This window comes from Taudactylus pleione, unplaced genomic scaffold, assembly GCF_031769625.1.
Source record: "Taudactylus pleione unplaced genomic scaffold, aTauple2 ptg000149l, whole genome shotgun sequence".
In the NCBI taxonomy this organism is placed as follows: domain Eukaryota; kingdom Metazoa; phylum Chordata; class Amphibia; order Anura; family Myobatrachidae; genus Taudactylus; species Taudactylus pleione.
In genome coordinates this window covers 555312-582929 of record NW_028284551.1, presented here as the reverse complement: position 1 = coordinate 582929, position 27618 = coordinate 555312, and the positions used below count along the sequence as shown (strand labels likewise).

At 41.6% G+C, this 27618-nt stretch overlaps 1 protein-coding gene across 1 annotated transcript in view; it reads left to right on the top strand.

The window, feature by feature from the left end:
• BMERB1 (bMERB domain containing 1) overlaps positions 1–13505 on the top strand; it is a 286252-nt gene extending 272747 nt beyond the window's left edge. The window contains exons 5-6 of the mRNA XM_088474217.1: positions 7556–7638; positions 9712–13505. Of these exons, the coding sequence (XP_088330343.1) occupies positions 7556–7638; positions 9712–9824 (196 nt within the window). The 3' untranslated portion in view covers positions 9825–13505. The remainder of the gene's footprint in view (positions 1–7555; positions 7639–9711) is intronic.
• Positions 13506–27618: the final 14113 nt, after the last annotated feature.

The window sequence follows — 27618 nt, the reverse complement described above, 5'->3', positions numbered from 1 at the left end:
TTACAAGCGGCTCTGAATCAGGGCCTGTATCTTTTAGGTGAAAAGTACTTCAGAGTTTGACCGATGGTGAGAAGATTCGAGTTTGCTAGCTCTCCTGAGTTTTGCGAGTGAGAAGAGTGAAATCTCTCTGTAACTCACCCGACTTTGCCATTAGTAAATTTGCGATTTGAAAAACATGCCTCATCTCACCCAAGATTGCAATCTCACCCAAACTCGATTCTTAGTACATTTACCCCCTGGACGCTGTTGCACCTATTGCTGTGGTGGCATCTGTGACATAATGCTAATGCCAGTATCAGCCCTTCCCTTGGTGTACAACAGCGGCACACTAGTATGCCGTGGCCAGTTGTGAAGTGTGCCACGGGGCTGTCAGAGCCACCGGGCACATTTTACTGTACTTCAGCATCCCGGGCTGCTGAGCTCCTCTGGGAGACTCAGGCGCGACCGGGTAGTGACCTGCAAAGATGCGGCGGCGTGACATCACAGGTCACGCACGCCGCGTTGTCCACTGCCCTCCAGCCCGCTCTGCCAGCCAACGTCCTGCGCCAATCAACCAGCCCGCGCTCTGTCCAGGCAGGCTCTGCAGCGTGCCTGGAAGCCCGCCCGCACGTGATCCTGCTGCAGTGAGAGTGACAAGGGGGGAAGAAATGTGGGTTTTGTGGGGACCAGACATTTTTTTCTTCTTCGTGGGAAACAGCCATAGTTTATTTTTTCGTGGGAACCAGTAATGTCATTTTTTTTTAGTGATAACCAGCCATATGTTATCCAGCCATATATTTGCCTATTTAGTGGGGAACAATGTGTTTTGTTTTGTTTTTTGTTTCTGTGGGGCCAGCCATAGGTTTCTTTTTCTGTGGGGAGCAATTCTGTGGGGCGCAATGTGGTATGGTTGTTTTTTTGTGGGGAGCAATGTGGGGTTTTTTTTCTGCTAGGCTAGCCAATGGGATTGTTTTATTCTTGTGGGGGCCAATGTAGTGTGTTTTTTATTCTTGTGGGGGCCAATGTAGTGTGTTTTGTTCCTGTGGGAACTAATGTAGTGTGTTTTTTCATAGTCCGCGCACACAGCATCGCCGGATAGTGTGCCTTGGCAATTTTAAAATCTTGTGTAGTGTGCCGCGAGTTAAAAAAGGTTGAAAATCACTGGTGTACAAGCTGCGTCTGACTGTGCAAGGACTGAGATGCCCAGTCTGAGCGTCTATACACACTGCAATAATGTTGTGTCTTTAGGCATCATCAGTTGCACCATCACAACTTGCACCAGCCCTATGGCAGGTGCAGTTTCTCCACCTATGGGCTCCTAGGTCTGTGTGTTTGTATACACCGCTGCGTTCACTGACACACCCTCTACATGAAACGGACCACTTTTGCATGCAATACTAGCCACCTCCCAGAACTTACATTTCTGATACTGTACTTATCTACTGCGTACACACTGTGGTATACATGCCCTGCGCTCTCATACATGCACACCATGGTATGCATGCAGTGCGCCTTACTGCGTGCGCACCATGGTATACATGCACTGCGCCTTACTGCGTACACACCGTGGTATGCATGACCTGCCCCTTACTGAGTACACACCGTGGTATGCATGCACTGCGCCTTACTGCGTACACACCGTGGTATACATGCACTGCGCTTTACTGCGTACACACCGTGGTATACATGCACTGCGCTTTACTGCGTACACACCGTGGTAAGTATGCACTGCGCTTTACTGCGTACACACAATGTTATGCATGCACTGTGCCTTACTACATACACACCATGGTATACATGCACTGCTCCTTACTACATACACACCGTTGTATAAATGCACTGCGCCCTCATACATACACACCGTGGTATACATGCACTGCGCCCTCATACATACACACCGTGGTATACATGCACTGCACCCTCATACATATACACCGTGGTATACATGCACTGCACCCTCATACATACACACCGTGGTATACATGCACTGCACCCTCATATATATATATATATATACATACCATGGTATACATGCACTGCACGCTAATACATACACACCGTGGTATACATGAATTGCGCCCTCATACATATACACCGTGGTATACATGCACTGCGCCTAATTACATACACACCGTGGTATACATGCACTGCACCCTCATACACACACCGTGGTATACATGCACTGCTCCTTACTACATACACACCGTACTATAAATGCACTGCGCCCTCATACATACACACCGTGGTATACATGCACTGCACCCTCATACACACACCGTGGTATACATGCACTGCTCCTTATTACATACACACTGTGGTATACAAGCAATACTCCTTACTACATACACACTGTGGTATACATGCACTGCGCTCTCATACATACACACTGTGGTATACAAGCACTGCGCCTTACTACATACACACCATCGTATACATGCACTGCGCCTAACTACATAAACACCGTGGTATACATGCACTGCGCCCTCATACATACACACCGTGGTATACATGCACTGCGCCCTCATATATACACACCGTGGTATACATGCACTGCGCCCTCATACATACACACCGTGTTATACATGCACTGAGCCCTCATACATACACATCGTGGTATACATGAACTGCGCCCTCATATATACATACCGTGGTATACATGCACTGCACCTAACTACATAAACACTGTGGTATACATGCACTGCACCTAACTACATACACACCGTGGTATACATGCACTGCGCCCTCATACATACACAGTGGTATACATGCACTGCTCCTTACTACATACACACCGTGGTATACATGCACTTAGCCTTCATACATGCACAACATGGTATACTGTACATGCATTGCTCCTTACTACATACACACCGTGGTATAAATGCACTGCACCCTCATACACACACCATGGTATACATGCACTGCTCATTACTACATACACACTGTGGTATACATACACACTGTGATATACATGCACTACACGCTCATACACACAGTGGTATACATGCACTGCTCCTTACTACATACACACTGTGGTATACATGCACTGCTCCTTACTACATACACACACACTGTATTATACATGCACTGCTCCTTACTACATACACACACACACTGTATTATACATGCACTGCTGATTACTACATACACACTGTAGTATACATGCACTGCGCCCTCATACATACACACTGTGGTATACATGCACTGCTCCTTACTACATACACACTGTGGTATACATGCACTGCTCCTTACTACATACACACACACTGTATTATACATGCACTGCTCCTTACTACATACACACACACACTGTATTATACATGCACTGCTGATTACTACATACACACTGTAGTATACATGCACTGCGCCCTCATACATACACACTGTGGTATACATGCACTGCTCCTTACTACATACACACTGTGGTATACATGCACTGCTCCTTACTACATACACACTGTGGTATACATGCACCTCTCCTTACTACATACACACCGTGGTATACATGCACCGCTCCTTACTGCATACACACCGTGGTATACATGCACTGCTCCTTACTACATACACACCGTGGTATACATGCACTGCGCTCTCATACATACACAACGTGGTATACATGCACTGCACCCTCATACATACACACTGTAGTATACATGCACTGCGCCCTCATACATACACACTGTAGTATACATGCACTGCGCTCTCATACATACACAACATGGTATACATGCACTGCACCCTCATACATACACACTGTAGTATACATGCACTGCGCCCTCATACATACACACTGTAGTATACATGCACTGCGCCCTCATACATACACACTGTAGTATACATGCACTGCGCCCTCATACATACCCACTGTAGTATACATGCACTGCGCCCTCATACATACACACTGTGGTATACATGCACTGCGCCCTCATACATACACACTGTGGTATACATGCACTGCTCCTTACTGCATACACACCGTGGTATACATGCACTGCTCCTTACTGCATACACACCGTGGTATACATGCACTGCTCTCTTATACACACACACCATGGTATGCATGCACTGCGCCTTACTGCGCAAAACACCGTGGTATGCATGCACTGCGCCTTACTGCGTACACACCATGGTATACATGCACTGCGCCTTACTGCGTACACACCATGGTATACATGCACTGCGTTTTACTGCGTACACACCGTGGTATGTATGCCCTGCTCTTTACTGCGTACACACCATGTTATGCATGCACTGTGCCTTACTACATACACACCATGTTATGCATGCACTGTGCCTTACTACATACACACCGTTGTATAAATGCACTGCGCCCTCATACATACACACCGTGGTATACATGCACTGCGCCCTCATACATACACACCGTGGTATACATGCACTGCACCCTCATATATACACACTGTGGTATACATGCACTGCGCCCTCATACATACACACTGTGGTATACATGCACTGCGCCCTCATACACACACCGTGGTATACATGCACTGCTCCTTACTACATACACACCGTACTATAAATGCACTGCACCCTCATACACACACCGTGGTATACATGCACTGCGCCCTCATACATACACACCGTGGTATACATGCACTGCACCCTCATACACACACCGTGGTATACATGCACTGCTCCTTACTACATACACACCGTACTATAAATGCACTGCGACCTCATACATACACACCGTGGTATACATGCACTGCACCCTCATACATACACACCGTGGTATACATGCACTACACGCTCATACATACACACAGTGGTATACATGCACTGCTCCTTACTACATACACACTGTGGTATACATGCACTACTCCTTACTACATACACACTGTGGTATACATGCACTGCGCCTTACTACATACACACCATCGTATACATGCACTGCGCCTAACTACATAAACACCGTGGTATACATGCACTGCACCCTCATACACACCGTGGTATACATGCACTGCGCCCTCATACATACACACCGTGGTATACATGCACTGCACCCTCATACACACCGTGGTATACATGCACTGTGCCCTCATATATACACACCGTGGTATACATGCACTGCGCCCTCATACATACACATCCTGGTATACATGCACTGCGCCCTCATACATACACATTGTGGTATACACGAACTGCGCCCTCATATATACATACCATGGTATACATGCACTGAGCGCTAATACATACACACCGTGGTATACATGAATTGCGCCCTCATACATACACACCGTGGTATACATGCACTGCACCTAACTACATAACCACCGTGGTATACATGCACTGCACCTAACTACATACACACCGTGGTATACATGCACTGCGCCCTCATACATACACACAGTGGTATACATGCACTGCTCCTTACTACATACACACCGTGGTATACATGCACTTCGCCTTCATACATGCACAACGTGGTATACATGCATTGCTCCTTACTACATACACACCGTGGAATACATGCACTTCGCCTTCATACATGCACAACATGGTATACTGTACATGCATTGCTGCTTACTACATACACACCGTGGTATAAATGCACTGCACCCTCATACACACACCATGGTATACATGCACTGCTCCTTACTACATACACACTGTGGTATACATACACACTGATATACATGCACTACACGCTCATACACACAGTGGTATACATGCACTGCTCCTTACTACATACACACTGTGGTATACATGCACTGCTCCTTACTACATACACACACACTGTATTATACATGCACTGCTGATTACTACATACACACTGTAGTATACATGCACTGCGCCCTCATACATACACACAGTGGTATACATGCACTGCTCCTTACTACATACACACCGTGGTATACATGCACTGCTCTCTCATACATACACACCGTGGTATACATGCACTGCGCTCTCATACATACACACTGTAGTATACATGCACTGTGCCCTCATACATACACACTGTAGTATACATGCACTGTGCCCTTATACATACACACTGTAGTATACATGCACTGCACCCTCATACATACAGACTGTGGTATACATGCACTGCTCCTTACTGCATACACACCGTGGTATACATGCACTGCTCCTTACTGCATACGCACCGTGGTATACATGCACTGCTCCTTACTGCATACGCACCGTGGTATACATGCACTGCTCTCTCATACATACACACCGTGGTATACATGCACTGCGCTCTCATACATACACACTGTAGTATACATGCACTGCGCTCTCATACATACACACTGTAGTATACATGCACTGCGCCCTCATACATACACACTGTGGTATACATGCACTGCGCCCTCATACATACACACTGTAGTATACATGCACTGCGCCCTCATACATACACACTGTAGTATACATGCACTGCGCCCTCATACATACACACTGTAGTATACATGCACTGCGCCCTCATACATACACACTGTGGTATACATGCACTGCTACTTACTGCATACACACCGTGGTATACATGCACTGCTCCTTACTACATACACACCGTGGTATACATGCACTGCTCTCTCATACACACACCGTGGTATACATGCACTGCGCTCTCATATATACGCACTGTAGTATACATGCACTGCGCCCTCATATATACGCACTGTAGTATATATGCACTGCGCCCTCATACATACACACTGTGGTATACATGCACTGCTCCTTACTGCATACACACCGTGGTATACATGCACTGCTCCTTACTGCTTACACACCGTGGTATACATGCACTGCTCCTTACTACATACACACCGTGGTATACATGCACTGCTCTCTCATACACACACCGTGGTATACATGCACTGCGCTCTCATACATACACAACATGGTATACATGCACTGCGCCCTCATATATACGCACTGTAGTATATATGCACTGCGCCCTCATACATACACACTGTGGTATACATGCACTGCTCCTTACTGCATACACACCGTGGTATACATGCACTGCTCCTTACTGCATACACACCGTGGTATACATGCACTGCTCCTTACTGCATACACACCGTGGTATACATGCACTGCTCCTTACTACATACACACCGTGGTATACATGCACTGCTCTCTCATACACACACCGTGGTATACATGCACTGCGCTCTCATACATACACAACGTGGTATACATGCACTGCGCCCTCATACATACACACTGTAGTATACATGCACTGCGCCCTCATATATACACACTGTAGTATACATGCACTGCGCCCTCATACATACACACTGTAGTATACATGCACTGCGCCCTCATACATACACACTGTGGTATACATGCACTGCGCCCTCATACATACACACTGTGGTATACATGCACTGCGCCCTCATACATACACACTGTGGTATACATGCACTGTGAGAGTTTTAAGGAATTTTTGCTTACACACATTTACAAAACATTACTCAACTCCATGCCCATCAGCATTGCATCCACCTATGAATCAGGCCCGGAACCTACATGATACCTGCATACAGATACTGTTTCCACAAAAGGACAAGCGGCTTATGTATTGTATGTCATTTTCTACTCGCAGAGAGAAAGAGGAAGACAAGGAAATTGCAGACTTTCTCCGCATCAAATTAAAGCCCATGGACAAAGCCACAAGGCCGTCTGTCAGTAAGTGTTTATCACTAAGCACAGAGGAACTATTCACAAACATGAAGCACTGTGTACAATGCTGGGAAATGTCATTGTAAGTACATGTGGAACAAGTCCATGTTTTCTGCAGCATTAGCTTTTTTTAAAAATGATCTTGACAACTTGTAGGAAAAACATCATACATGTTTCAGACATCATGGTCGCTCTTCGAAACTGGTGATTCTATGCAACTAGTCATTTCTCAACCTACTACCCACTTTTCCTGCCTCTCATCTCTTACTGTAATAAGTTACAGGTTGTGTTGTCCATTTTGCCAGTAACAGAAGAGAACTTATATTTAGGGCCCTATTTATCAATGACACATAACCCCTTTAGCACTCGCAAGGGGCTCAGGCCCGGATTCAGACCCAGACGCTATTTGCGGACGGTCATTCCAGTCTCGCTCTTTGCAGTCTGTTGACGCCTCTATGTCTGAGCGAGCGAACGAAAAATGTGCTCGCTATTTTGTAAAGACGCCCCTTTACCATTCGCATCACACGTCATCTCCGGTATTTATTAATCCGGAACATCGAAAGGCATCAGAACTGCTCGCAGTGCTTGTGGTAGGATTTTACTACCGCAATCACTGTGAGCAGTTCAGGCTAAAAGACAAGCAAGTGACGTGGTCGATGACGCTCCTTTACTAATTATGCACTCCCATTAAACGCCCCTTTTACCGTTAGGCACGCTTGCGTTCGGATCTCCACTCCCCCGTTTTCAAGCACCTTCCCCGGTTATCACCCACAAACGGTACATTCTTTCAATCAAATTAGCAGCCCCTCGCTGTTTTGCAATCGCACGATTTCCGACCGCAATGACTGGTTTGCGCATGCGCATTACAACCCATACGCATGCGCAGTTGTGCGAACATCGCTCATAGCGAACGAGCGGCTCTGAATCAGGCCCTATGTCCACCTTTCAATATTTAACAAACAGAGGTAAACTAAGATTACCACTTTGTCACTGTATCACTTACGTCATCTATAGATGGCAAGTGCGATACGGTCCCCATTTCTGGCACTGGGGACCTGGCAGCAGCCTTTCTGTATTGCTGTGTCCCCGCTGGGCGAGTGTCATGCACATGAGCAGACTGGCCGTGTGCATGGGCATGACACAGCAGCCGCCCCTGGCAAAAACAGACTGGCAACAAAAGCGCAAAGGATGCCGCTGGACCTCTCAGGAGGGGGTAAGTAATGTTAAATACCAACGGCATATACATAAGTGTCACTTCGATAATAAATGAAATATGCCACTGGTATTAAGGTTTGCTGGTAAATGGGGCCTATTATTTAAAGTAGTTCTATCACCAGAAACAATGGTGTATTTGTGGGTCCACTTTACTTGTTTTACTAAATATTATAATAAATTATGAAATTATGCCTCTAATACAAAAGGACAGGAAGAAAGTTAACCCAAAAAGTATAGTAAATGATATTGTACCCACTCAAAGTTGTACTGACATTGCTGGTTATGCCAATCTGTACAGTCTTCCATAGGGGCTTAACTAAAATGTTGAAGGAGCCCTTCCATCAATTACTTCAACAAGCCGTATAACCAGCCGCCTTCTCTTCCAATGCACCCAATCAGAGAGAAAGGGAAAACCAGAGTTATTTTCCCCTCTGAGCAGAATTAACTCCTTGCTGTGTCATCAGTTATAATCACCAAGCTCTATGTTAACACCGGCAAAGAGATCAGGGTCCAGTGTAGAACGGGAAGGAGCCATGTGATTTCTTAGTTTTTTTTTATATTAAATTTGCAAAAATCTCAAAAAAACTTTTTACACGTTGTCATTATGGGGTATTGCGTGTAGAATTTTGAGGACAAAAATGAATTTATTCCATTTTGGAATAAGGCTGCAACATAACAAGATGTGGAAAAAGTGACGCGCTGTGAATACTTTCCGGATGCACTGTAAATTTACATAAAGGCTTAAAATTCATACTTGTAAAATTAACATATACGTTAGTCCTAAGTAACTCTTTAAATTTGAGATATATTTGTGAATAAAATATTATCATGGTGTTAATAGATGTCACTTTTTAAATGTTGCAGGTTCCATTCCCGAAAAGAAAACGGAACTTCCACCAATTAAACCTTCTATAACAAAAACAGGAATGGCTATCCTCAAAGATTGCTGCGGGACCACCCAGTGCAGCGTCATGTAACAGCCTCTGTTTAGTCACATGAGGGCTACTAGGCACTGATGAGTTCCTTAACAGAGGGATCAATGCATCCAGAATCCTGCTACCAAGAACTGTACGTGCTGTAGATATTACAGTGACGCATTTACCAATAGTGTATCAATAGTGAATCCCTCGCTGTCGCATGGATCACTCAATGAGCATGTTTAAGAGGAGAGTGTATGTACCAAGATACCTTACATATATATGTATACAGGGTGGCCAGCAAACAGTACTGTTTTGTACCAGCCTGAGTGATTACTTAGTAGAAATAGCAGTCTGTGTTCTGGTCTCCTATGAGAAATTAACATGCTGTATGAAGTATGACTGAGAGTGACTTACACAGGTGACCTGCCTACCTAAGGCCCAGCCAACATGTTCCTTTGCAGTATGTAAAATGCTGTTTATCTGCCAGGATGACCTGACAGGAACGAGGTACATTCCACATCTCACAACAAAGAGTAACACTAAACATTATCCAATTGGATAAATAAACTGCAAATCAAGTATTTCTTTTTATTTGCTACATCTCATTGTTAAACCCCTTAAAAATAATTTTACATAAATGGAAAGCATAACATTTATAGGACTATGTTCGATTGCTACAGTATGTGCTATAGCATATTTACAGACAGTTGATTTAATTCATCTAACTAGCTCTAATCAGCCATGCTCAACCTGCAGTCTGAGGGCCTCATGCGGGCCTTGCTCATTGTATACCTCCCTCTGTTGGGTCCCCCAGACAGAGCCGTCACCCTGGTGTGGTTTATTTTATTTTTTTTCTTTTCCTCAAAGATTTTTCTATACCTTTTTTTTTTTTTTCTGTACCAAACACTGGGGAGATGGGTGGGAATTACTCTTAGGGGCAGGATTAGACAAAGACATGCCTGTGACAGACAGCCAATCAAATTAGCTGCCATGCATCGGTGTTTGCAGAGAATTGGCTGTGGCTCTCCTCGATAATGTATTAATTATAGGCCTGACTCAAAGGTTCATGCGCAGATACGATTTCTCAGATTCGCTAGTGCAAAAATATGCAAACGCCAGTATAAGCATTGCCCTTGTGTACTTCTGTGTGAGGGACTGAGCAAATCCTGCAATGCTAACTTTGCATATCTGAGCAAAGTGCAGACGCAGTCTCCCTTGCAACTTTCTGAAAACATGGCCACTTTGGCTGTGGTGCTGTGAAAGAGAATGCAGATTGCTGAAACACACCCATAACACATCCTCTTTATGCAAGAACTTTAGGTCACTTCCCAGTCTCCATCCTGACTCTCCCATGAATCACATATGGTGTCTCAAGTAATATTAATGGCTCGCACGTGTGCAGTAAGGGTACTCTAGATTTTTCGCGCATGTGCAGTAGCAAACATTCGCTCAACTGCACAAACATTATTACTGCCTGTACCTATGAATCAAGCATTATATCACAAGCGTGCCTCTAAGAGCATTCCCACTCGCTCCTGTAGTTCTGCTCTGACAGACTGAGCCAGGACCACAGCTTCTAGCCCAGATTATTATAATTTTTTTAATGGATCTCCACACTTCATTATTCATATAAGTTATGATACACTGTATTATGGAATAAGCCAAACTGTTCAAACTAATAATGTAAACTATTAATGTAGCAATTGTTTTTGTTTAAAACAAAAGAAATCACAGCAAGTTATTTAATTGCCTACTAACAACAAATGTCTTGTTTCTGTTGCATCACTTATTTTCATTCCCATAGTCAGAGCCAGACTGGGACTTTACCGCAAACGTTTGCATGCAAAACACACAAGCCCACATTTATTTACATGTAGAAAAATAACTTCCTAAATCCAACGTCACAGTCCAGGGAACACAATTATTCTCTATAATTCTCAGGATTACATAATTTGGGGGGCACCATCACTGAACCTACAGAAGTGGGAGCCAAATTGAAGGAGTGCAGTGGTAGTGCAGGAGGCAGGTTGCTATGGGGATGTGATGCTGTTGCTACAGAGCTGAGGAAGGGAGACTGTGTTGCTACATGAAATGACCGTACCCCTGGTTATAGTGCATCCTTCTATGCGGCATTGTACACACTTCTGTCCGGGGGCGTAACTAGGTATTTGAAGGCCCCATAGTAAAAGTTTGTAGGGGCCCAATGGTGAAATAAAGCATATAACACATGTAACTTTGACAAGGAGGATGGGCCCCCCCTAAGCTTTGAGCCCCATAGCAGCTGCACCCCTTGCACCTATGGTAGTTACGCCCATGTTTCTGTCTCCATAGGATCCTTAACTACATTGTATGTATTTTCAAGTTTAAGTACATTTTTATTGTGCCCCTTCAATGAATGCAATCTCCCAATGCGGCCCTCGGACTAGAAATGGTTGTGCTCCCCTGCTCTAGACTAATGAAAACAAATGTCTTGTGGAATTTTCTGGGCTACAGCCGATTTCTGTAATGTGTTACATATTTTGAAACAAACCTGTAAGTTTGAAACACTAATGCTATTTATGTCATTGTTTTATATTACACCATCCATTTACCATAATCACTAGTCCACTCATATAAACTCTTACTTATTAAAAGACTCTGAGTAAGAAGACACATTGGAGAACCAGAAGTGTTCAGCCTACAAGGACCTTCCAGTCTTCTGAGGCTACCTCCGCACTGATTTTTTTTCCTAGATGAATGTGTTCTTGGAACGCACAAATGCACCAAGTCTAGAATGAGAATGCATGATACTGTGAGATTTAGAAACATATAAATAGAAGAAAAATGTCTATAAGGACGTGACCTCAACCACTCATTAACAATTTGTGCAAATGACCACTCCTATCTTCTCTAAATTAAAATTGCTTTTGACACTCCTTACAACAAAATGGGGCATATTCTCAAAAGTGGAAGAACAAAATGTTGCAAAATATTTAGAAGTAAAAGCAAAATATAAAAATAATTAATAAAACAACAGTATTTGACTAATTTCTCAAAAAGTATTTGCTACTAAATGGTTACGTGACATACTAGATTTACGTCATCAATGTCCTGTGCATTTTTAAAGCACATAAAATGGCCAAAATTCACATGCCACATAATCTAATCCATGGTGCTAGTTGTAGTGGTGTTTTTGTGTTGTTTATATGTTTTGTTACCGTGTGCTACATTCTTTTGGTTACAATCTTAATTTAAATGCTAAACTTAAACAAGTACATGCCTAGAAATGTACTGTATTTTGGCTTGATTATGTCATATGTACTAAATGCTAGTATACTCTTTACCATAAAAAGCTTAACTGTATATTGCAGCTATCTCCCAATTAAAATAGATTGGTCAAGTCATGTGTTTGAGAAGATGCCGGTAAGTTGGACATTGCTCATTAGTTATTACTTTTTATTTTTGACACATAACATGGAAAATGACATACAATGCGTAAACTTGCCTTCAATCATTTTCTATATGTTTTTTTTAAGGGTATTTAAATTAGTTTCATTGATCCACTTTCGAGAATATGGGACACAATGTATTTTACCGAGTATATGTAAAATAAAGAATATAAAAAATTCAGCAATTTCTAGAATTTGTTTAGTAATTTCCATGCACACTGAAAAATCTCAATATGTGTAAACAGAATATGTATGTCTGAGGACTTATTATACTGTGAAGTACAGCTTGTAAGTAAATAAATTATTGTATCTTTGTGGCTTTCAAGATATAGTTGTAATTTCAAATTAAACATTGAAATTTCATCTGTAATACTTAGATGACATTGATCAAAATTAAACAGGAAGATTATTTTTTTGTTCTCATATTAAGTATTCCAAAATTCCCTTAATTCATCTATTGTAACAATTTATGATTAATTATTTGGGCTCCATGCTTTTCCCAAAAAAATTAGTATTGGCTAAATTATTAAGTGAGAGCTGTTAAAATAATAGACCAGTCATGATACACGATACTGATTTATAATGCTTGCCAGTTTAACACCAAATGGGCACCACTGTCAAGTAAAAGTGTTAACAGATATGCTAGATCGGAAGCAGCAGAAAGTATAATCAAACAGGAACTCAAACTTAGCATAGAGGAAAAGGAAAGACGGAACATCTTCTATAACAGTCTGGATGAACACATCCCCGGCCCCTAGCCACCTTTTTTAATCTAACTTTATCAACAGACAAACACTGATGACATCTGCATGTATAATAAACACAGCAGAGAACAGTGGTTGCAATATCAAAAATGATATGTCCTACAGAAATACAATTCCATGACATTGTTGCTAAATGTTATTCTGGTCTAGTTGTGCATCCCCAAAATTGGCATTTACAAGTAATTTGGAGACACAAAACAATAATCAATGATGTGCAGCAGCCTAATATTCAAATTACAGGTTATTAACATTTTCTAATAGCTTGTGGCTCAAATATATATATATATTTATTTTTATTTTATTTTTTTTGGGGGGGGGGGCTCATTAATTTGACTAACTATTCTGCCAAGTACCTCTACATTTAACTTTAAACTTTGATTGCAGTGTTAAATACTATTTTTTGAATGTTAATATAAAAGAATGTAAACTATTTTAAACTTGCATTCATATCTACTAATGGCGTAGCACAGATCCGGATCATGCAGTAATATGTATTGGAACGGATATATCTTTTCTGTCAAATTAATAATTATGGGCATATTCAATTAATTTTTGTGGCCAAATTACCATGGCTATAACAACCAATTTTTTTATTAACGTGGGTATACGCGCTCCCAATTCCCATGCTATCCAATTTAAAAAAATTGGTTGCGGTAATTTTTCCCACAAAAACATTCGTCAAAACTTTTAAAAAATTTTCAAATCAACATGTACCCCCCCAAAAATTAAACTAAATATTAGGCAACAGTATAGATATTACTTACTGTGTCAAAGAAAATCATTTTAAGCTTTAAAACATTTTAAAATGGCTGATTTATACATATTTAAAAAAAATATATAAAAAGCTAACTTTTTTCATTTAATTAAATACAAATAAAACAAAAAAGTTGGGGAAAAAAACATGAAAAAGTTGCTTTTGGGTCAATTTGAGGACACTTTTTTGGACAAATTTTTGAACAAAAAATAAAAAAAAAGCAAAAAAAAAACATTATAAAAAGCTATTTGTTCTTTCATTTAGATAAATACTTTCATTAAATTTGTGGTGCATAAAAAAAAACAAAAAAGTTAATTTTGGGATCATTTGAGTCCACTTTTTTTCATCCCAATAATGAAATGTAATTATTGGACTAACTAAGCTAATTAATAACTACCAATTGCCTACTTACACATTAGGGGAGGGGGGTCCCCAGAGGTTCTGAACCAAATCCTGATATTTTTCCCAATTTGGCACCTGTTCTGAAGCTGCAAGAAAAACTGAAATTACTGCGGCTGAATTTCTCACAGCCAGTTGAATAGGAGAAACCTCACGCAGTGGGAAAATAACACTCACAATGGACTATGGACCTAAATCAGAGTCGGTCGCAAGCGCCGATGCGCTCGTAACCGACTCGATGGTTAGTCCTGCGCACGCGCAGCGGCCGCACTGTGCATGCGCAAGCCCCGGAGCAACAGAGAAACTCTGTCGCTCCGTAGCTCGCTACCAAAGGGGCAGCTTTCGATGTTGATCGACAGCTGGCCCCGTTTGGCAGGCGGGCCGGAGGGGTGGTTTTCAAAACGGAGGCGTTCCTTAACGAACGCCTACCGTTTTGTGGGCGGCCGCACTGACATCATCAGTGATGTCAGTGGGGAGCTTCCTGCTCCATCAGAGCAGAAAGCTCCCTGGGGCTTACGAGTGCCCAGACCCAACCTTAGGGTCTGGTCGTAAGCCCCAATCACCATCGCGATCATCAACCTGGTCGGTCGTTAAGCTGTGGATGGTAACCCACAGCTTAACAATCGACAAGGAGGCGGTCGTTCAGGATGCAAGCGGCCGCCCTGATTCAGTGCGACCGCTTGCAACTAACGACGCCCCTTAGTGTTATGATCCTTCTTCCTTGTTAACATTTGAATAATGAGATTTGTTTCAATACAGTAAGTATTAGGGGTGCTATCTCACACTCATCTGTATATCTGTTTTTGGTCTGAGACATTTACTTATGAGTTTTCTGCTTGGTACTGAACTGACCAGGGAGGACTGAAGCACCAGTCTGAAGAACTCGCATCAGGTAGTGTAAGCATAGGGAAAGACCTTCAATAGTATCCGAGATAACACCGGCTGGAGCCCAACAACATTATTTAAAAGTGCATAACCATTATAAGTGTCATTGTGCTTCCTTTTATTTTATTTATTTTCATTATTATATATTTGTTTATCTTCTCATTAAAATTATCTATTTGATACACTTGTCTACACCACTGCGATCCACATACATGGAGCACACACACTAACAGTCGGTATTATTTATTTGCAGCCAGGGTAACATGTAAAAGATAAACACAACTTTTACTTCGACAAAAAATTGACCATTGCTGCATAAATCAAAACTTAGCATGGTGGTAAAAGTACATCAACATGATAATGTGCAAGTAAGAAACTTAGGGGAAGATGTATCAAAGCTTCTAACGAGTGTAATAGACACCCATAGCAATTATTCAGCTTCTAGCTACAATTTATCAAGTACATAAAATGATAGGTAGACTGATTGGTTGCCATGGGTAACTTCTCCATTTGTCTACTCTTTAGAAAATTAGATACATCTCCCCCATTTTCAGCACTGTTCACTACCCACTACGCTGTGCACTAGACACCTTTAACCAGTGTACATGTAGGAAAGTCTCTGGTGCTGGAGGAGATTCTACACCTTGGGGTAAATTTACTAAAGTGAGTGTTTTTAGAAGTGATTTTTAAAAGAGATGTTGCCCATAGCAACCAATCAGATTCTACTTAACATTTATCTAGCACCTTCTAGAAGATAATAGCTAGAATCTGATTGGTTGCTATGGGCAACATCTCTTCTAAAACTCACTTCTAACAACTCTCACTTAGTAAGCTCTTTAAGGAAGAGGTCTTTTGTGACCAGTAGACAGATTCTAGTGGTGGGAAAATAAATCACAATATATTCAAAACACTGGAGAAGCTTGAGGGCCTCAGCAAATGTTTGAGCCAACATTGTTTTGCCATCTGTATGAACCTAGACCCTAAAAGGATTGGTGCTTCTATTTTTCGCTCTATCCAAAAGTTTTTATATTTCTTTTCTAGCCAAAGCTATAGGGAATAACAGACTATAAGCTCAGCTCATTTAAAATGGTGACCAATTTCATCCTTACCTCTATGTATATTTGTTCTTTCACCTTGTAGTAATGTAGGTGGAGTTTTTAAGAACATTAGACATAACTGGTATCTATTGTGGGTACCTTTTGGTGCTAGTGTCATTGTTTTATGCGATCAGTACTTGTGGGCTCATACTTTACACATCTGGTCGCTGACTGTGCGATTTATGCTGTGCCAACTGCCTTAAATAGCCATCGCCCACTGTAAAGCCTAGTCATATCTAGCTTTCACATTCTTCTATTTTGCTGCTCAGCTTATTCCTGATCTCTACCAGTTCCCTTGACTCCGGACTATCTGCTACCTAAGCTGACCTATGCATGTGACCCACTGTACTTTGCATGCAGTCCAGACCAATCATCTACTTGTATACACAATTCTGTGAACACCATTTACATTCACTTATTTCCCAGCATTCTCATTCTGCTATAGACCTTTCCTGATTACCGTTACCTCATTCTTTCCACCAGACACTACAGTCCACTGCAGGGGTGAGCAATACGTGGCCCTCCAGCTGTTGAACTACAAATCCCAGCATGCCTTTGCAACAGTTTTAGCATGGCCAAATAGCAAAGCTGTGGCAGGACATGCTGGGATGTAAAGTTCTACAATAGATGGGGGGGGCACTTATTGCCCACCCCTTGTATACTACCAACCTTTACCTGTTGCTCAACCTCATCAGTAATTTTGCTCTCTACTGCCGAATTGTATACTGGCTATACTTAATTACTACAGCCTGCATGCAACTATATAGCCATAGCCAAAAGTTTTGAGAATGACACAAGTATTGGTTTTCACAAAGTTTGCTGCTTTGGTGTTTTTAGACCTTTTTGTCAGATGTTACTATGGTATACTGAAGTAAACTTACAAGCATTTCATAAGTGTCAAAGGCTTTTATTGACAATGACATTGTTTATGCAGAGAGTCAATATTTGCAGTGTTGACCCTTGTTTTTCAAGACCTCTGCAATTCACCCTGGCATGCTGTCAATCAACTTCTGGGCCACATACTGACTTATGGCTGCCCATTCTTGCCTAATCAATGCTTGGAGTTCATCAGAATTTGTGGGTTTTTGTTTGTCCACCCACCTCTTGAGCATTGACCACAAGTTCTCAATGGGATTAAGGTCTGGGGAGTTTCCTGGCCATGGACCCAAAATTTCGATGTTTTATTCCCAGAGCCACTTAGTAATCACTTTTGCCTTATGGCAAGGTGCTCCATCATGCTGGAAAGTGCATTGTTCATCACCAAATTGTTCTTGGATGGTTGGGAGAAGTTGCTCTTGGAGGATGTTTTGGTACCATTCTTTATTCATGGCTGTGTTCTTAAGCAAAATTGTGAGTGAGCCCACTCCCTTAGCTGAGAAGCAACCCCACACATGAATGGTCTCAGGATGCTTTACTGTTGGCATGACACAGGACTGATGGTAGCGCTCACCTTTCAGACAAGCATTTCTCCAGATGCCCCAAACAAGCTGGAAGGGGATTCATCAGAGAAAATAACTTTACACCAGTCCAATCCCTATACCTTTTGCAGAAAATGAGGTTGTCCCTGATGATTTTCCTGGAGATAAGTGGCTTCTTTGCTGCCCTTCTTGACACCAGCCATCCTCCAAAAGTCTTCATCACTCACACCTGCCTGCTGCCTTTCCTGAGCAAGCTCTGCATTGGTGGTGCCCCGATCCCGCAGCTGAATCAACTTTAGGAGATGGTCCTGGTGCTTGCTGGACATTCTTGGGCGCCCTGAAGCCTTCTTCACAACTATTCAACCTCCTTGAAGTTCTTGACGATTCGATAAATGGTTGATTTAGGTGCAATCTTACTAGCAGCAATATCCTTGCCTGTGAAGCCCTTTTTTATTTTCCCAAAGCAATGATGACTGCACATCTTTCCTTGCAGGTAACCATGGTTAATCGAGGAAGAATAAATTATTTCAAGCTTCACCCTCCTTTTAAAGCTTCCAGTATGTTATTCGAACTCAATCAGCATGCCAGAGTGATCTCCAGCCTTGTCCTCGTCAACACACTCACCTGTGTTAACGAGAGAATCACTGACATGTCAGCTGGTCTTTTTGTAGCAGGGCTGAAATGCAGTGGAAATGTTTTTGGGATTAAGTTCATTGTCATGGCAAAGAGGGACTTTGCAATTCATCTGATCACACTTCATGACATTCTGGAGTATATGCAAATTGCCTCATAACAACTGCAGCAGCAGACTTTGTGAAAACCAATACTTGTGTCATTCTCAAAACTTTTGGCCATGGCTGTACTGTTGGATTTTTATGCAATCTGCTACATGCCAATATTAAAGAGTTTGCCGATTTCCATTGGTTTCTCTTTTGACATCGCTCCAATAGTATCTGGGAAGGTACGTGCAGGTCAGTTCATGGTTTATGCTAGTATGCTTTCCTGATACACTGCACCTGACAAGTTTTAGAACAACTTTGAGCGAAAGTCATGGGGACAACAAACACATTGCGTTTTATTGGAATGGGGGTTGCTATAGATTAAATACTCATCAAGTTCGGTTATAACTTATTTTATGGCAGAGTTTAGGGGCAGGCATATGACATCTTTCCATGATATTGGATTTCGTCACAAAGGAGAGGGCACATTGGACTTTATCCAAGAGGTATAGATCATCTGAGATTGAGGGCAAAATTTAGTAAGCGGCGGTTTGACGTGGGTTCTATTCTATTCTAAACCCCGGTGGTTTGGTGGCGGGTTCTATTCTGTTCTAAACCCCGGGGGTTTGGTGGCAGTTTTGCAGCGGTTTCTAAATTACAGCCCTGTTCTATTCTAAATTTGTTTTGACTGTGGTTTGGCGGCGGTTTTGTTATCTACAGACTTACTAAGGCCAAGACTGCTGCAAAACTACCATCAAAACACATTTTACAATAGGATAGTGCTGTCATTTAGAAACAGCTGCAAATAAACCACCAAACCCCCGGGGTTTAGAATAGAATAGAACCCGCTGTCAAACCGCTGCTTAGTAAATATTGCCCAGAGTGTGAAAAAGATGTAAGAAGATGTACCAAAGCCAATAACTAAAGAAAATTGTGTATTCTGAGATATTGTCTACCTCCCTTGTCCAGTTCAAGCAACAGGAGTATATTGGTGCAAAGCTGGCTGGTCTCTTGTTCAGAGGCTTGTTGATTATCCACTCTTATTTTCTTTCCAGAGAGCCAGATCACATCAAAAACTCATTTATATCCATTTTAAAGGCCAGACATCAATACTCATATGGACTTTTTCCTAAATAAATCTTTCTGAATTGCTGCATTATTTACTTTAGATCTCCCTCTCATAATAAGAGTTGTGGTGCTGCAGTAGAGGCAGGTTGAAGTCAGTGAATTAAAAGCAGATTATCTGGGGAATCGGCAACTAGAAATCTAGACTGTGTAATGTTCACAGTAATTTGCTTATTGGATGATGAGACACTAATTATAGGATGGCCGGAAAGGCACAGGTGAGGTGCCATGAGTTGTAGAAGTGCACACACATTGATGTCACTTTGGATATTGGGTTCACAGCAACGGACCCAGAACGGTCAATGTTGAGGCTCAGATGAGAGCTGGCATTGGCTATATTTGTGGGCTGTATGGCCAGTGGGGAAGGTAGTTAACATACCTACAACTGGCATTAGAATGCCACTATCCGGCCAGAACACTGCCACCGGAATCCCGACAGTAGTGGACATCCCGACAGCCAGGATGCCGATCGTAAGTATAGTGGGGCTCGTTAGGTCTTAGCTGTGGGGGGTGAGGGTTAGGCTAGGGGAGGTTACCCCCAGGGGTGTGTTAGGTTTAGGCACCACTGAGGGAGGGGTTAGGTAGCAAGGGGGGGAGGGTTAGTTTAGGCACTCACGGGGAGAGCTAGGGTTAGAGGTGGGGAAGGTTAGTGTTAGGATGTAGGAAGAGTGTTAGGGGGAGAAGTGGGGACGGGTAACATACTTACCGGACCCTTGTCGGGATCCTGAGCATCAGGATGCCGCTGTCAGTATGACAGCAGGCACTCTTAGTGCCAGAATTTCATACAGATTCCGCCCAGTGGTATGGAAAGCAAAACTCACTTTCCTGATAGAACACTCTCCACAACCTGTCCTGCAAGAGTTTTAGGTCTGGGTTGTTGTACTTGTGTTGGTGCAGCACTTCTGGAAGGGCTGCTGCTCTACACAGAGGTGTGAAGAGCTGCAAGGTCCAAACAAGCGATCAAAGATGCTGAAAAATGACACATTCAATTGTTGAAATCGTTAAGATAGCTGATTCAACAGGATGGTGTCCTGACAAACAACATATGTAAGTTGAAGTAAGCACTGCAACTCCCAACAGCACATTTATTTTATTAACAGTTTCTTATAAAGAGCAACATATTCAGTTGCGCTTTAAAATTTTAAACAGTAATAGAACAAAGCTGGGTAATAATAGACAGATATATAGGAAGGCCCAGCTCGCAAGCTTACAATCTATAGCTGCTTGCATGTACCTAGCAAACAATGTATAGGACAAATAAGCAAGATCCCATTTTAATATGAGACCTATAGCATCAATTCCGTAAGACATCCATACAGATCTGCCCTAAAGTTTATGTACCACTGGGAGAGCATGAGTTTCCCCAAAAGGCAGAACAAGAATCAAGCTCGCACTCGCCCAAGATCTTCGTTGCAGCAATCCAAACTCTATTCATCATGGCGGGCAGAGCTGACAAAGAACACTCCATTTGTGTTAACAATATCATGTAATCAGTATAAACCAAATTTTTCCTCGCACCCAGAGATTAAACCAGAAATGACTGATGATGCACAGGCCAGTGGCTCAATGACAAATAACGGGGACTGTCTAGTGCCCCTTTCTAGCAAAAATTACTCTGTGACCAAGCAGTTTACATTAACATGGGAAGCAGGACAGAAATATAATAGCTCAACCCAGGCCAGAAAACTAGGACACATCCCAAATCTAGAGAGTATTTCCCAGAGAAACAGCCATTCCATCGAGTCAAAAGCCCTGGCTGTGTCTAGGGATACAATGACAGTGTCGACCATCTCATCAGTAGCAACCTGCATGTACTTTAAGTACAGAGGAGTCTATAATTAATGGCAGTGGATCATCCAGACACGAAGCCTGTTTGATTGGGGTGAATAATTTCAAGAATAACCTTAAGCCGGAGAGTCAAAGTTCAGGTCAGGATTTTGAGGCCGGTGGATAACAAGGAGACGGTATGATAGGAGTAAAAAAAAAAACAAAAAAACAATAGTGTCTTTGCTCGGCTTGGGGATTACCACGATGAGAGCCTCAGCCATCGAGGAGAAGAGGGCATCTACTTCTAAAAGGGCCTCAAAGATCTCTAATAATTTAGAGGGAAAAAAAAAAAAGGTTTATGGATTTAGGAAACGCATCTACCCCAGGGGCATAATGATTTGGAACAATTTGATAGCATGATTGATTTCTTTTAGTGAGACAGGGAACTCTTAATACTTTTGACTAGAAGCAGACATGGTTGGTAACAAAACTGATCTGAATTTTTAAACCAGTACAGAGTGAGAATAATAAACTATAGAGCGGTAGACATGTGTAAAGTGTGCATGAAACACTGCAGCGTGTAGCTGGGGTGGAAGATATCCCCTATATTGCTGCTGTGCACAGTGATAGGAGAAACCTCTGCCCATGCCATATAATCCATAAATCTGCTGTCCCTAACTGCCTGTATATAGTAATCATGAGCGGTGAAAAGACAACAGCGCTTAGATTGATCAAGCAGAAAGTCCATTGCTTATGAACAATGAGCCTGTCAACTAGCAAAATACACAGCCTCAAGAGCACAACATTTATGCTCTAGCTCCTCCTCCCACTTTATATGAAAGATCTTGAGCTGTGCAACTTAAGAAATCAAGGAGCACCGCAAAAATGCATCTCAGGCGAATGGGGAAGAGGAGGATACCAGATTATAATAATTCAAAAACTCTGTCCCCATTCCATGACAATTTTCAGCATAACTGGGGGAAATATAAGGGATCAGAAGGATATAGCCATCTCTTCACCCCAACGGAAACAGGAAAAAATCTCACCCATGGGTGCTCCGCCAACCCCGCAATATAATATACAAAGGCTCATGTTACATGAAAGAAAAATAATAAAAACTGCAGCAAAACATTAAGTGAAACAAAGAAAACCCAACACCCCCCTCCCTGCATACCAACCCCAAAACAATTACACTTAGGGCCTAAAAAGAAAAATAACAAAACCATTTAAACTAAACTACCAGTGTAACAAAAAGTAATAAAAAAATAAGGCGGCAACTACAACTGTAGACCCTAAAAGGTCAGAGTGCATCCAGTCCAGGAGAAAAGGGCTATCAAAGGAACTTCCACATTCATAAATCTATGAACACCCTAACCCAGTGGTTCCCAAACATTTCCGAATCATGGCTCCCTAGAGTATCAGCATTTTTTTCCATGGCAGTCCTGGGCCAAACATTTTAATTTAAATTTTTGCTGAATTTCTCCATAAGTAAATTGTGCTTATATGTCACCCTTAGAGTCAGTTATGTTGTGGTTGACAGGGCTGCGCTTCTTTTTGTCCACATATTTTTTGATTGGCAGCCATTAGCACTTGTTTTGCCTATCACACTGACTAAAATTAATTTTATTTGGTACTGGACCACCAACCGAGGCACCCCGGGGTGCCACAGCACACAATTTGGGAACCACTGCCCTAACCATAAAAATTGAACAATAAAAACAGATATAGGGGCAGGACAGGGTTTTGAAAGAAACCCTGGAGGTAAGTGAATACCTGCGATCTAATAAAACAGTCATTACACAGCATTAAGAAAACATTCAAACAAATGTCAAATAGAACATATAACCCTGGAAAAAAAAAACACAATTGGAGAGCCTGCAAGTCTCGCCATTTCGCAGCCTCCAGCAACAAATTGCAAACGAGCAGGAAAAAAAACATGGAGTAAGAAAACTGAAGATCCATCAGATGTCTCTTTACTTTGGATGAATTGGGAGCAGAATTTTTGACCATCAGCAAAGATGTCCTGGAAAGCCACCACTCTGACCATTGTACTCCAGAAGACCTTTGGAGTACAAAGGAGGATAGCATCACACAGTGAATAATCTTAGCTATGAATATCAGTGATGAAACACTAGATAGGTTGGGCAGAGTAGGAATACGATGGGTTCTTTAATTAGCAAGCAATTGAGTAAATGAGCCTCTACCAATACACCTCAGTTAGAATTCCAAAAACTGCTCAGGATTTGCATTCTCAAGCAACCCTACAAAGCAAATATCATTTCAAAAGAAGGCACCTCCCACAATGCCTGTTGGCTTTTGCTGGCATGTTGACATCCAAGATTCCAAAGAGGTCAGTCGCCCAGGGACAAGGGCACTTTCTTGGCTTATGCTGCCTAAACCATTAAAGATATAAACACAACGATGGACTTTTTATACCATGTAGAGCGAGACATACATTTTTCTGGAGAGACTGGATAATACATAAGCCCTGTTTACAGATTAAAAATAAAAACAAAAGAAAAAAAAGGGAAAAACTAAAATTTTGTAACAGTTCCCATTTCATTTATGTGAAAAACAATTCTTTCAAAATTTCAAACAAGTCCAATTGTCGGTAAGAGTTTGCTTTGACACAATAAATAAATAAAACAATAAAGCACACAATTAACATGGCTGGAGACTGTTTTGCTCATGGACAACTATACGTGGCCCTTTTGAGTGTCATGTCAAAACTAAATCTTTTCGTGTTGATGTCAGGAGGATAAACGATGTGGTCAACAAGGTGATCTGAGAAGACAAAATTGCTCCTATGCAAAGTCAGGGAGCTAGTTATTTATAAAAACCATCATTGCACTATGGCCTAGGTTTTAGTTTTGTTTTCCTATATCTGGGATTAATGAACAAAAAATGATTTTTTTTAAATATCTGGAGGAATGAAGATATGCCTGTGTTGCAAGTTGAGGAAGTAGTAGTCGCCAACTATTAAATGCTTCAACATCTATATAGTGGCAAGAAAGATCTTCTTCCCCACTATTTAATTTATAGTTTTTGGACACAATGGAGGGTGTTTTGTACGGTTCATTGGATATATTACACTAGATATTTTATTTTTGGGTGAGTGTCCATGACCTAGAGCAGTCGTTCTCAAATTCTGTGCTCAGGACCCATAGCAGTTCACATTTTCCAGGTCTCCTCCCTGCAGCACAGGTGTATCCAGTACTCACTGACATATTTTAAAGGATCCACAGGTAGCGCTAATTATTTCACTTGTAATTCTGTGAAACTTGAAAAACGAACCATTTGACTACTGAAATGTAAAATTGGGTAGTTCCAAAACACATACTATGGCAGGAAGTATAGCTGGCTGTGTGTGAATGTATCTATTTTACCAGACCTTCCTTCCAACTTTGGGAAATAGCTTCTGGGGAATTGTGGCAGCCAACATGAGGTAAAGAATTCCACATCTTTCCCAAATCTTCTTTAATGTGGATGGGGCTAAACTGGCAATAAAGCAGTGGACTGATGCCTTGGAAGGGAATGAGCTGTGTATTTGTTACTGTGTGATATTATCCAGTTGTATTACTTTCCACCAAGGAATGCATTGTGCGCAATGTTGGTTCTTTGGTCCTTTTGGTCTAAGAAGCTTGATTCAATTCTCCTTTTGAGAAGAGCAGCCATGTCCATAGCTCGTTAATTTTTACCCCAATATTTTTGTGATCCATTCTATGCTTGAGGGCTTCCATCTGGTCAGTAATTCAGGCAAAACCACTTCCTGGTCAACTACCGCAATGAAATGTAATCTACTTTAGCTTCTAAAGTTTAGTTCCAGAAACCAAGGATATCTTAGTCTTAAGTTCTGAGATAGCCATTTTGATTTTAGGTTGAAGGATGGGCTTTAATAACCATAGTATCACTCCAGACAAGTCATCTTCTGTTGTTGGTTCTAGACTCTGGCGAGCTAGAGCACTAGCTGGTAAGAGAATGTCTTTTGTATCCATCAAAACAGTCTCTCTGTATGCCATCCCCCTACAATTACTTATTCTTAGAAGTATATGGAGCAGTTTATAAGAGGTGTCAACTGATTACACCAGGGTATGTGTAATTCACCTAAATTAGTCCAGTGTTTCCTAATCCAATAGGGCTATTGGATGCACAGATTAAAAGCAGTGAGTCTCATGGGTCTTAATGAAGGACTAGAATTCAATGAGATATTAAGTCATCAGTTGTCTGAGGTGTTATGGGAATATTTAAGCACCAGCTGACAGTCAGGGCTCTTGCATCAATGTGAGCCAAACTGATTAATGGTTAATATAATTCACTGTATTCCATTAGGGGGACCGTAATGTAGGCCTGTCCAATTAGGGCTAAGGAGTCTATTTACTAAGCAGCGTTAGGAGACAGAGTGAAAAGAGTTAAGAAAGTGATAAGGTGCCAGCCAATCAACTCACAGGCTGTGTTTGAAAAATTACAGTTGGGAACTGATAGAGTGAAAAGTGATAAAGTATCAGCTCCCAACTGTAATTTTTCAAACAGCCTGTGAGTTGATTGGCTGGCACCTTATCACCTTAACTCTTTTCACTCTGTCTCCTAACACTGCTTAGTAAATAGACCCCTAGGTGAGCTAACATTTTCTTCAATGCAAAAGCTGGGCTATTAAAAAATTCTACAGTCAACTATACTGTACAAATAACTATAAAAAAAAAAAAAAGGTGATAAACTGTCAAATGAGGAAATTTACTACCTATTGCACTAATGTGCAAAGAGGAATACATATCTGTAGATCCAACAGAAGTGGAAAATAATGGCTTGTCAATAAATAGAGCAATCGGAGATATGGATAGTAGCTTGCTTTAAAGTAATAATTAATATGAAATTAACATACAGTACTTAAAATAGAGCAGTCCACATCCAGCAAGAGGGATCCCTCTCCAGCCTGGAACCTAATATGCTTCTGAATGAATGTAATCTTTCCCAATTAAATGGTGTGAAATGGGATCAGATTTTTCAAACTGGGTGGCTGTCTCCTTTAATTAAGTTAGGAGGATTCTTGTGCCGATCTCTCAGTAATGCTGAGCAGAGAACTGAACTACTATACATTTGTCCTTCCACACACTGAATTAGAAAAAAAAGGGACTAAAAAAAAAAAACCACCAAAATCCCAGGGGGTAACGTGACACATAGATAGATATGCATGCTCAATCTATATAGGTTGAGTCTCCTATATCCAAATATTCAGAAATACAGAATAATTTTGGCATGACTAAGATAATGAAACCTTTGATTTTTGATAGTTCAATGTACACAAACTTTGTCTAAGGCACAAATTAAATATATTGTATAAAATTACCTTCAGGCTGTGTGTATAAGGTGCACATGAAACATACAGTCAGGTGCATAAATACTGGGACATTGACAGAATTTTCATATTTTGGCCTCTATTCACCACCACAATTGCTTTGAAATGAAACAAACAAATCTGAAAGTCTGCAGTTAAAGCA